At 42.4% G+C, this 12868-nt stretch overlaps 1 protein-coding gene across 1 annotated transcript in view; it reads left to right on the top strand.

Moving 5' to 3' along the window:
* Positions 1 to 12868, top strand: part of LAMA4 (laminin subunit alpha 4) — a 156132-nt gene that overhangs the window by 43595 nt on the left and 99669 nt on the right. Inside the window, exons 4-5 of the mRNA XM_066607137.1 lie at positions 778 to 858; positions 7612 to 7826. Coding sequence (XP_066463234.1) covers positions 778 to 858; positions 7612 to 7826 — 296 coding nt within the window. The remainder of the gene's footprint in view (positions 1 to 777; positions 859 to 7611; positions 7827 to 12868) is intronic.

Genomic DNA, 12868 nt, shown 5'->3' with positions numbered 1-12868 from the left:
AGGTTTTGTATTCTGTAACTTAAAATTAAGAAAAACAGATTTGCAAAAAAAAACTCATAGCAAATGTCGTTGTGGTCACAGGGGAAGGAATAATATTAATATATTTTGTGATTCATCTTTAATGAAATCTTTGTTAGTCTTTGATGTTTTCGTGGCTATAAAGAGTTATTGAGTATTCTCAAAAATGTTAAGATGTTTCCACTGTCAGGAGCTTGAGAGTTTATTTTTCCTCTAGGGGCAGAATTGGAGTGACAAAACACATGATCTCATAACAGCTCTGATGGGAACAGCAACCTTCCTGTATCGTTCCCATGAACTGGATTCTTATTAGCTTGTACTAGGATGAAGCAGATGTAGCAATGTCTATTCATTACAGCAGATGTCCCATCTATGCGCAAGTTCAACTATGAAATAGTTCTCAAAGTAGCGATGGCTGACTAGTAAAACAGTGAACATTTATAGTAGCTCCAGCCCTTACTCATCTTCGTACGAGGATAATTCCCTTGTGGCTGACAAATGAGCACAGGATGAATTATCTAATGTGTAGATATTAAAATGGCAGGAAATACAAACAGTTCAACAATGGGAAAAAAAGAAAATAGGAGGATATCCAGGTTCTTAAATAGTGTGGGATCCTTCCTTGTAAGTTGTTCAGTATGTGACATCATGTAACCTTTAGTTGTTTTGTTTTATCATAATTATTTAAACACATGAAATGTATCTAGAAACTACAATGTAACTATTGTGTTGTGTTCTTCTGCCTCTGTCATTATACAGCTTTGCTCTGACTTGTTCAATGAAGAAAAGTTCAGTACGCTGCATTTGTAAGGAAAATTTTGCTGGACCCAAATGTGAAAGGTAAGTCCTAAACATAGCTTTTCTATATGTTCATCTCTGAGCTAAATGTATCACTGAGATCTAGAAATAAAGGTAAGAGCAATGTAAAAACTAGAGATGAGCGAGCGTACTCGGAAAAGCACTACTCGCTCGAGTAATTTGCTTTATCCGAGTATCGCTGTGCTCGTCCCTGAAGATTCGGGTGCCGCTGCGGCTGACAGGTGAGTCACAGCGGGGAGCAGGGGAGAGCGGGCGGGAGAGAAGGAGAGAAAGATCTTACCTCCGTTCCTCCCCGCTCTCCCCTGCAGCTCCCCGCTCCGTGCCGGCACCCGAATCTTCAGGGACGAGCACAGCGATACTCGGATAAAGCAAATTACTCGAGCGAGTAGTGCTTTTCCGAGTACGCTCGCTCATCTCTAATCTTAAATAATTGTCACCTATATCTGGGCTGAAACAATCCCTTTATATCTTTTCTCCACTATAACTGAGATCTGCGCTCCTTCGAATGTACAACTGCAGAATTAACATTGTGGAAATATAAGGGTGAACTTCAAGTAAATGAAAACTGGTGACCAGCTTGCTGTGGTTTTACTCATATAACTGGTCAACTGTGTGTGAATGACATGAAATGGACTTCAAAGTGAATATCCACCCTTGAATTCCATTTTTTTATTTTCTTTATCCTAACAGGTTTGAAATTCTGTACTGATTTTTCTAGCTTCATAGAGTTTTGAGCTCGGCTTCTTGGGCATTTATAATATAACATTCCGGGTACTTGCAGCTACCACCATAGAGAGCTTAGAACTCAGTGATTTGCAGTAAGCTCCTAAGCTCCCACTACTCTCCCTAGTCAAACACAGCATCTTTTAGATATATATTCATGCAGGAGATTCGGTTCTCTGTATCAGAACAACAAAGTGCAACCACTGACAAGTTATAGGGGGAGATTAATTTGCACAAAATGTAGGACTTAAAAGTAATTATAAAAGTTGGAAATTCCAAGTGAACACATTTTAGGTGCATTAGTAAAGGTACTGTCATTATGTCGAATTTCCATAGTCAATAACTTGAGTTTACATAGTGTACTCCCCACTGCAGTTTGACCACAGCTGGGGGAGCTATTTGCCCCAGAAAATCTTACACCAGCTGTATGCAGCAAATATATTTATGAAACATATTAATCATATGCAGGAAGGCGTCAAAGAAATAATTCAGCTGCACAAAAATCTACTGTTTGACTTGGACCAAATTAATGGAAAGTCCCTTCCTTTTTGAAACTCACTGAATATACTAGAATTGTGTCAGAATCCAGATGTCTATAATCGCACATAAATAGATGGAAGAAGGAAATTCCACAGAGACTACATTCAAGCTGTTTCCATAGCAGTAAATATTGCATGTTGAGAATATATCAAATAATCATATTGCAAAAATATATCTTTTTGAATAGAAAAGACTGTAAAGACCTAATGTCTGACAATGATATTCTGCTTCCAGATTGTGAATGATGAAAATCAGTGGATCAGAGATTACTAAAGAGAACTGCCTAGTCTATACTATTGTCCTTCACACAGCCATAGAGTCTAGAAATACAATCCCTTCTGGCAATCAGCTGAACACCACATATCCTGAATGCTGAAACCACAGATATTTGCAGGGGTGCAGCAAAAAACTCATCAGCCCTGGTGCAAAAGTTCAGTTTGGGTTTATTCCCCAACTACCCCCTACCCACCCCCAACTTTGTCTGACGGTTGTGATTTTTCCAAAGGCATAAAAGGTTAGGGACACAAGCCTAAAGACATATGTCTGTTTGTCCATTCTCCTAGTTCAAGTCCCTGCACAAATTTACAATAAGAGTAAAAGAAATAAAAAAGTTTTAAAAAATGTGCAGGAAAAAAAAAAATCACTACACAAAAACACTATTACCCCCATACTATATAATGGTATGTATTAGCTCTACACAGGCGCTCTGTAGACCATATAAGTGATCACAGAACCATTATATCACAGGTGACAGACTCTCTGACTAGAGTTGTTCACTTTCTCTTATCTTCTCAATCCAGCTCACACCACCAGGATGACTTCTGCTGATCTCCACTTGTCTCTGTAGATCTCCACACAGTCATCTTTGGCTCATTGCTTTTCCAGCCACCTTTCTGTTTTCCACACCTTTTTACAATCTCCCCTTCTATAGTTCCCCAGATAGAATTTAGGAGCCACACAGTAAGTGGTACTTTTAGTACTGTAAAAGTGTCTTTATTCATACATCCACACAATAATGCCTCCTTATGCTCTCATCAGTAATAAATACCCCCTTCTGGCCTCCACCAGTAATAGATGCCTCACCAATATTAGATGTCCCTTTCTGCCCCCCATCAATAATAGATGCCCCCTTCTGCCCATCATCAGTAATAACCCTTTCTTATGTTGTAAAATAAAAATGCAATACTCACCTCTCTCTCTTCCTTTGCTAATCTGCTTCAAACTCAGTCCATCCTCCATTCCTGGTAGCGGGGTGTACATGCTAACACACAGACCACTACGGCCAATTCCTGTTTCAAAAGCTGAGGCCAGAGATTGGTCAAAATAGTTACATGCTGATCGCTGTACCTGGAAAGAGAAAGGAACAGAACAGATCAGTGGGGAAAATGAGAGAGCTGAGTATAACATTTTTTTATTTTTAAACTTTTATTCTCATGGTGCTTCCCTCATCCCTCCAATTAGTCACATTTACTGTAGAGCCGGGGGTCCAGTTGCAGCTGCAACCCTTGTGACCTCTACAACTATGCCACTGAATATTTGCTGAATGCCTAGGGAAAGCTGTGGGTAGTAACTAGTGTGGGTAGTACCTAGAAATAACAAGACTCCATAGCAAAAGTTTGAAAAGGCTTCTATGGTACCACAAGTAAAGACAGCAGTAGATGATCAGTTATTTTACCAATATAGCTGGTCACTAAAGCCTTCTTAACCTTTTTCACTTGAATGTAGTTACATGTCCATAAGATTCTTCCTCAGTACCATCATTTATTCAATTCTGCATCATTGCTTTATTTTACTTGAGCTAAACCATATATGAACTACAGTGTAAACCATCATTTTGTGCCCCTATGACGAACTCAAAACCTCTATCACATCACAAAACTGGTTTTGCCTTATTAACTTTTATCAGCAAAGGAAACCATGCATGTGCCTACTATCATAGTGTGATTGGAATTTGTGTTGCAAGTGATAAGAAGGTCCAAGTGCCTTCTAGTAAAAAGAATGCTGCACTATACATTGAATAGATCTATCACTAATGCATTGTTATTTCTGTCTGTAGAGCAGACAGCTGTGTGGTGTCATGTGAAGCGCAGGCCTTTATCTGCCCACTTACACACTGATCCCACTTTATTGGGACACAGCATATGGTCCTTTTCACATCTCTAAAACTATTGTAGAGATATTTATTTAGTATCTAAACCTTTGGTGTGATCTTTTGTTTAATTACAGGCACGCAATATTCCAGACTACTCTTCTAAGCCAAGTAGTGTAACCTGACCTACATCTCCAACTTAATGTAACTCTTCTCAGCCCATTGTTGATCCAAGACTATTTCTTTCACTGTGAAGACTGTTTTTGTCCCTAAACAACATGTATTCACAGACTGAGTTCAGAACTTAAATAGTTGATAAAAGAACCAAATAAAAGTCCATTAAACCTGCAATGTACTTTCTATACAAAAAAACTAAATCGTATACTTAAAAGGGGTATTCTGGAGATTTAGGCCGTATTTACTTGAGGCGAGTGCAATATAGCTCTGAGAAAATTGATCCCATATCGTATTCAGAAATTTGTTATTTTCAGGTTTCTACGATGTATTTCCACATTAAAAATGCGCAAGTCACTTTACAGTACTATGTGTTTTTCACGCACATTGAAAAGAAAATCACATTTCAAAACTGAAATGGGGGAAAAAAAAGCAGTGTGCTTGCATGCAAATTGCATGGCATGCGTGTGCAATACAATTTCTTCATATTCCCATTGGAAAGAATGAATGATTCTTGCAACAGAATTGCCCAAAAATAGGATATGATTCACTTTTTTGTGAACTTCGATCAAGAATAAGCAAGATATTAATCATATAAATTAACCCATTGAACATGATGGGTTATTTTCACTTACGAGTTCTGTGTGTCTTGCCCAGAACTCATATGTGAATTTCGCCCATGTAAATACAGCTTAAATGTTTCTTCAAGTTTTCACCCATCCACTAGATAAGTGAAAACTGATAGACCTGTAGAGGTCCGACCACTGGAACCCTCGCTGATCCCTAGAACAGGCGTCTGGTTGGTCCCCAATGGAATGGTGCACCACCGTTCCATTCATTTCAATGACAGCATCGAAGACTGCCGAGGTCAAGTGAGAGTGCCTGAACTTGGCTTGGATTGTCTTATGTGTATGACCAGTTTCAAATTTTCCCTTCATCATACTATATATTTAATTAGTAACTTCAAACATGAAAAGTTGTATTTGTATAATAGATATTATTCTCCCATATAAAACCATTATGATGGTAACAAAAATCTTATTGATTCAGTTTTTATGTAGTTTTACATGGAAAATTATAGGCTATGCAGTATGCAGCAATGACCAAGAACAGATTTAGATTGGCCTAGAACAAATTGATCTTCACAGATGCAAAGATTGTTGCTCTCAGTGTCATCATTGTGTCTCTGGTGGCCTTTGGATATTATAAGCGGATGTAAGATTTGCTGCATTTGTAGGTTTTAATAGAATCTTTTGTGAAGCTCATTTCTTCTCATCTGAGAACACAAAAGCTTGCATTTCTATTGCCTGCAGCACAACATGAACTATTACAGTTGCATGAAAATTTCTCTAAAACTTTCCCCTTCCTGTTTGTTTTTCCAAAAATTGGACTCCTGAATCAGCCCATCTTGGGGCAGATTTCTAATGTAATAGAGTAATTATATTGCACTGGCATTTGTTACATTTGCTACATGTATGAAGACTTCTTGACGCTATTACTGACATCTATGTCTGGGTTCGTAAGGCTATCACTACACGCTGACATTGATTATGTGATACAAGGATCACAATTAGAGATGAGCGAGCATACTCGTTAAGTGAAAATACTCGAGCGAGTATCATCCTTTTTGAGTACCTGCCTGCTCGTCAGAAAAGATTCGGGTGCCGGTGGGGGTGAGCGGTGGGTTGCGGGAGTAAGCAGGTGGGAGCAGGGGGAGAGAGAGATCTCCCCCCCCCCCCCCCCCCCCGTTTCCCCTCGCTCTCCCCCGCCGGCACGCGAATCTTTTCTGATGAGCAGGCAGGTATTCGAAAGGGACGATACTCGCTCGAGTATTGTCCCTTAACGAGTATACTCGCTCATCTCTAATCACTATATTTCATTGGACATCACATCTAATGATTGTCAATGTGGTCATGTTGCATTATGGAACATAATGCAACTACATCATGACTGCCCTCAAAAATTCAAACCTGCTGGTTTTTTGGTTGCCAGTTCCATATGATTTTGCCATCACGGACCACAATGTACGTTGTGAGCAGCTGTGACTTTCTTTCAACCAGTCTGCAATTTTTCTTTTTTTTAATTAAACAGCCAAATCAAAAATCTAAAGTAGTAATGTAGCAGCAAGTTGCAGACAAATCGCACACATTTTTTGATTGTACAACTTGATGTTATGTGACCAAGGTTTTCGGGCAACCCTAGCTTTAAAGGTGGGAAATTGATTTATCAAAAGTTTTCTCTACTACTTAGATTAACATTAAGCTGGAAACGCATGCAGTTTGGGGTAGTTTCTGATGTTTTTTTTTAGATAAAGACAGAATTATAAGACCCTTTTCAAATAGTGAAAAATTGATAGCGAATTTGATGCTGAGGGCTCAGTCAAACGGGCACATCGGCGCCCGTTTTACTGCAGGAAGGAGACGGCTGTAGCTCAAGACGGACGTCTCTCTGCAGCGCCCGGAGAAAGAACATGTGACCGGCTTCATTGCCGGTCATGTGTTCTATCTTCAGCGCTGCAGAGAGATGTCCGTCTTGAGGTACGGCCGTCTTCCTCCTGCAGTGAGGGCTCAGTCACACGGGCGCATTGGCACCTGTGTACGGGTGCCAATGCACCCGTGTGACTGAGCCCTGAGTCTGTGTTGAATCTGTGTCAAATCCATGTCCCATTGGTTTTAATGGGAATCTGTGGCATAGTATATACTGTGAAATCCGCGTGACATGTCACTTCTTGACTTGGATTCTGCACCGTCTCTGCATCAGAATTCCTAACCTGGATTTGCCTGTTGAAAAGGACTAAATCTATGTGCAGATCCGTGGCCATATATTTGCATAGTCACAGCAAAAAGTTACATCGGCTTCTGTAGTGTGAACATATACCAAGTCCTGCCTTTAAATTCTCTATGCCTTTTCAATCCACTTAAATCCAGTTTAAAGCATATTCAGCAACTAGCCTTATAAACTTCAGACAATTGGCTTTGTTTGCAAAAGGTCCTGAATGTAGGCTCCTTATATGTCCTTAAGATTATTTGCAAAGCCTTTGCAAATATCTTTAGTTACTTGCTATTTATAGGTTAGCACCCTTTAAAAACATATACCTAACTGTATAATATAAATACTGTTAACAAGACCTTTTCAAATGCCTTACCAAAATGCTAAATTGATCTTTGTGTTACATTTTACAATGTGATTTACAAGGTGACTTCATCTGAAGAGCACAGTTTGTTATGGATACTTGATTTGTATTTAAGGTGTGCCCCAGGCTATTATGGCAACCCTCTGCAGAGAGGCGGCACATGTAAAAAATGCGACTGCAGTGGAAACTCCGATCCTAACTTGATTTTTGAAGATTGCAATGAAGTAACGGGACAATGCAACAGTTGCTTGCACAACACCACTGGATTTCACTGTGAGCGATGCGCACCAGGATATTATGGAGATGCCAGAATAGCCAAGGACTGCACAGGTATTGATAGAGGCTGTTTTTAAAAGTACTTATTGAGTTTTCTGAGTAGGCATCTCATTATGTTAAAAGGACACTAAGTTTATTGACAACTTATGTTCATATTATAGCCTATGTTTGTCTCATCAATCTTGTAATATATTTTCATTAAAATACTTTTTTTGTTTCACCTCTGCAAAGCAAGGCTAAAGTTCAGCACCTCTGCAGTCCACTGCCTGTCATTAGGTTTTCAGCTTCTCTAGGACTTTTGGACATCTTCTTAGCTGTAAGGGAGGAACTGTCGTCACAAGTTCAGCTGCATGCACTCACACAGCTCTCAAATCTACATGCTATTTTTTGGATAGGAGGTCTTCACACCTACAGGCGAGCAGCAGCCACTTCATTTGGAATAAAAACAAGTGCACAGCAGGAGTGGGGAGGTTGTCTACTGAACTAGGCACATAATGTACTAGATAACGATGCTGTGTGATAGGTTAGGTAAATCAAACATCAGGAGAGGCAGAGATTGTGTGCACACTAAATGCAGATCTGAGACTAGTGTATATGCAGGGGAGCTGAGCCTGTAAAGATGGCCTTTCCCCATTCAAAAGTCTTAGTTGCTAAAGAAGCTGAATGCCTAACAACAAGCAGTGGATTGCAGAGGAGCTGCACTTCCAACTTAATTTACAAAAACAAATAAATTAAAGAGAGTATATTATAAAACATAGATGCATAGGCTGCTAGATGAGCATAAGTTGTCTGCAAAGTTAGCGCCTACTTTACTATTTGTTTGTACATTTACATTATAGAAAAAGTCCATCATCTAAAAAAAACTGAAGCTATGAGGGGAAAAAAGGCCTGAGAAAATATTGAAAGATGTTTATCTCTAAGATAGCCATGTATAATTTTAAATTATGTTGTAGGCCGTTATAAGAGGGACCAGTGGAGTCCCCAGCAATTTCTGCTGCCCTGTCTTAACATGTACTATAACTTACTAGAGATACCTCCATCAATATTATTGAGTTTTGTTCTCTGCAGTTGTCCTTTTTACATTGGAAATGACAACAAAACAGCTCTGTTATATACCTTATATCCATTCTAGTGAGGCCTTCATGCTTTATTGGACCTGCAACCCAGGTAGCCATTTGTTAGCAGGCAGCCTCTTTCTCTCTCACTTCTGGTTATCAAGAGCCAGGAAAAAGAGGAAATGACACCAATGTTTTCAAGAGTAGGATTCCCAGCGTTTATAGAGACTGTTATGATCGTGTGGACAAACTAAGCGAGGGGCCCACACGATCGAGACCAAAGGGGACTGGGTACGCACGCACACAGGTAGCACACTGTATTCACGGGGGTTTCAGGAAACTGACCCTGTGCTACTGGGAGCTTGACCTGGCCCTACCTAAGCGGGGACATTGCCCCAATAAGGGCAGCCCAGCGGTCTTCGGATCTGGGTCCTAGCTGATCCTAGGAGCCACACAACAGAACAGGACACATTCACATGCCACATCACAGGGACTGAACAACAGGACACACAGAGCCAGAAAACAGAGCATACAGCAGCCAAAATGAAACCACTAGTAACAGATAAGCTGAATATAAATACCAGGTATTAGCTGACATTTTGTACAAAACATGAAAGCTAGCAGACCACTTCACGGCTCCTGGTTATACTGCTAGTCCCTACACTAACCAGAAGTCCAGCAGAACTGGACAGAGTTCATACAGAACGCTGCAACAGGACAGGACACAGATAATAGGTCACACAGCAAGCTAACACAAAACTGACAGTTATGAGCGATATGGACATATTTTCTCATAGACCTAAGAATACAGAAGGCCCAATCCCAATGTGCCTGTTTGGCAAAATGTTTATAAGGCAAGTAACTTTGCACTATATCATGACTAAAGGCTTTTGAAGTCTAACATGCAGTTTAATGGAGTTATTTTCCAAACTATGGATATTCATGGTTGATAATCATGTGTTCAGTGCTTCATAACAGAATATTAGCCCTAGATCCTCTTTTAGTAAACCCATACATATATCAGAGAACATTGCATAAAGAATGTATCAAATATAGAGATGAGCGAGCACCAAAATGCTCGGGTGCTCGTTACTCGAGACGAACTTTTCGCGATGCTTGAGGGTTCGTTTCGAGTAACGAACCCCATTGAAGTCAATGGGCGACCCGAGCATTTTTGTATATCGCCGATGCTCACTAAGGTTTTCATTTGTGAAAATCTGCAAAACCCAAGAAAGTGCTGGAAACGACACAGAAATGGATAGGGCAGGCGTGGGGCTACATGTTGGGCTGCATTTCAGGTTCCCAGGTCCCATTATTAAGCCACAATAGCGGCAAGAGTGACCCCCCCCCCCCAACAATTTTTACTTCTGAAAAACCCTCATTAGCAAGGCATACCTTAGCTAAGCACCACACTACCTCCAACAAAGCACAATCACTGCCTGCATGACACTCCGCTGCCACTTCTCCTGGGTTACATGCTGCCCAACCCCCCTCGCACGACCCAGTGTCCACAGCGCACACCAAAGTGTCCCAGCGCAGCCTTCAGCTGCCCTCATGCCACACGCTGGCCTCATAGCCACACCACCCTCATGTCTATTTAGAAGTGCGTCTGCCATGAGGAGGAACCGGAGGCACACATTGCAGAGGGTTGGCAGGGCAAGGCAGCGACCCTCTTTAAAAGGTGCAGGGCGATAGCCCACAATGCTGTACAGAAGCAATGAGAAATCCAATCCTGTGCCACCTCCATCAAGAGCTGCACACGTGGGCAGAGCAATGGGGAACCCATGTGCCACACACTATTCATTCTGTCAAGGGGTCTGCATGCCCCAGTCAGACCACGGTTTTTTATAAATAGTCACAGGCAGGTACAACTCCGCAATGGGAATTCCGTGTGCACCCACAGCATGGGTGGCTCCCTGGAACCCACCGGCGGTACATAAACAAATCCGCTTGCAGTGCCCTGGACAGCAGAGCTAACGTCAGATTAAATGCAGGTGGGCTTCGGCCCACACTGCATGCCCCAGTCAGACTGGGGTTCTTGATAAGTAGACACATGCAGTTACAACTCCGTGTGGACCGACAGCATGGGTGGGTCCCAGGAAGCCACCGGCGGTACATAAATATATCCCATTGCATTGCCCATCACAGCTGAGGTAACGTCCGATTAAATGCAGGTGGTCTTCGGCGCACACTGCATGCCCCAGTCTGACCGGGGGTTTTAATACATAGACACTGGCAGGTACAAATCCCTAATGTGAAGTCCCTGTGGACCCACAGCATGGGTGGCTCCCTGGAACCCATCAGCGGTACATGAACGTATCCCATTGCAGTGCCCTGCTCAGCAGAGCTAATGTCACATGCAATACAGGTGTGCTTCGGCCCACAGTGCATGCCCCAGTCAGAGTGGTAATATGTACCTTAACAGTATCCGCGTTGGTGGGAATGTGGTGGCGACTGCGGACCTAGTAGCGTGGTTTTATTTAGTTGGTTTTCGGAATGTGGCCAGGATTAAGTGGGCCGTGGCGGGGGGGTGGTGGGTGGGCTCTTGTTGTGTCGGTAAGGGTGAAATTCTTGGACTGCCACCAGATGGACCAATGCAAAGGTATTTGGCAAGAATGTTTTCATTGTTGGAGGAGGAGGGGGATGTTTTTGAGTCCTCTCCACATGTCCGTGGTTATATGCACCTTAACAGTAACCGCGTTGGTGGGAAATGGCCTCGCCACCATCATGTCTTTGGGAAGCCTCCATTTCCACACCCCAGTGACATAGCATTAGCAGCGGTATAGGCAGAGCCCAGAATTAGTTACATTTCAGCGGTAGCATTAGGGACAGGCCCCAGTAACATATCACTAGCAGCATTATAGGGGGAGCACAGTATTAGTTCCATTTCAGTAGTAGTAGCAGTCCAGACAGGCCCCAGTAACAATTCCGAAGCAGCAGTATAGGGGAGCACAGTCTTAGTTCCATTTCAGTAGTAGTAGCAGTCAAGACAGGCCCCAGTAACAATTCCGAAGCAGCAGTATAGGGCGCTATGGCGCTATGACGGCGGTGATGTAACGGGCACAGCAGAGCCAGGAAACAATTTTGCGCACGCCTGTAGTGAGACGTAGGTGCGTAGGACTGAGCTAGTGGAATTCACAGCGCAGAAGCAATCAAGTAGCCAAAGGGCAGTGGTAGGCCTTAAGTATTTTGCTTCAATTTTTTTAAATGGTGAGCTGAAACACCAGACAGATACTGTATGCAGCGTATATATTGTATACTGTTTCCCTCTGGCGCTATGACGGCGGTGATGTAACGGGCACAGCAGAGCCAGGAAATAATTTTGCGCACGCCTGCAGTGAGACGTAGGTGCGTAGGACTGAGCTATTGGAATTCACAGTGCAGAAGCAGTCAAGTGGCCAAAGGGCAGTGGTACGCCTTAAGTATTTTGCTTCAATTTTTTTTAAATGGTGAGCTGAAACACCAGACAGATACTGTATGCAGCGTATCTATTGTATACTGTTTCCCTCTGGTGCTATGACGGCGGTGATGTAATGGGCACAGCAGAGCCAGGAAACAATTTTACGCAAGCCTGCTGTAACGCTTAGCTGCGTATTAATTAGGACTACTACCCCCAGCAGACACGCAGTACACTGAAGATGGTCACAGGCAGCCCAAAGATAGTATTTTTCCCCAATTTTTTTGAAAAAGCCCACTGCCTATATAGACAGTATATCTCTTTCACCTTTCCCTGCCTCACCAGTACTGCCCCTATACTCTGTACAATGACTGCAGACTGAGGACGCAATGGTCTGCACGCCCGATATACAAAAAAAAAAATTGTGCAACACTGCTAAAAGCAGCCTCAACAGTACTGCACACGGTCAGATGTGGCCCTAAGAAGGACCGTTGGGGTTCTTGAAGACGAATATAACACCTAACACTCTTCCTATAGCAGCTACAGCAAGACAGCACTTTCCCTGATCTCTGTCACCATGCATCTGTGGCGAGCCGCGGGAGGGGCAGATTTAAATACTCGGGTGTCATCTGATCTCACCAGCC

Source organism: Eleutherodactylus coqui, chromosome 1, assembly GCF_035609145.1.
Source record: "Eleutherodactylus coqui strain aEleCoq1 chromosome 1, aEleCoq1.hap1, whole genome shotgun sequence".
NCBI classification, from domain to species: Eukaryota; Metazoa; Chordata; class Amphibia; order Anura; family Eleutherodactylidae; genus Eleutherodactylus; species Eleutherodactylus coqui.
Note: the sequence above shows the minus strand (reverse complement) of the source record. Positions and strands in the feature narration are given on the sequence as shown.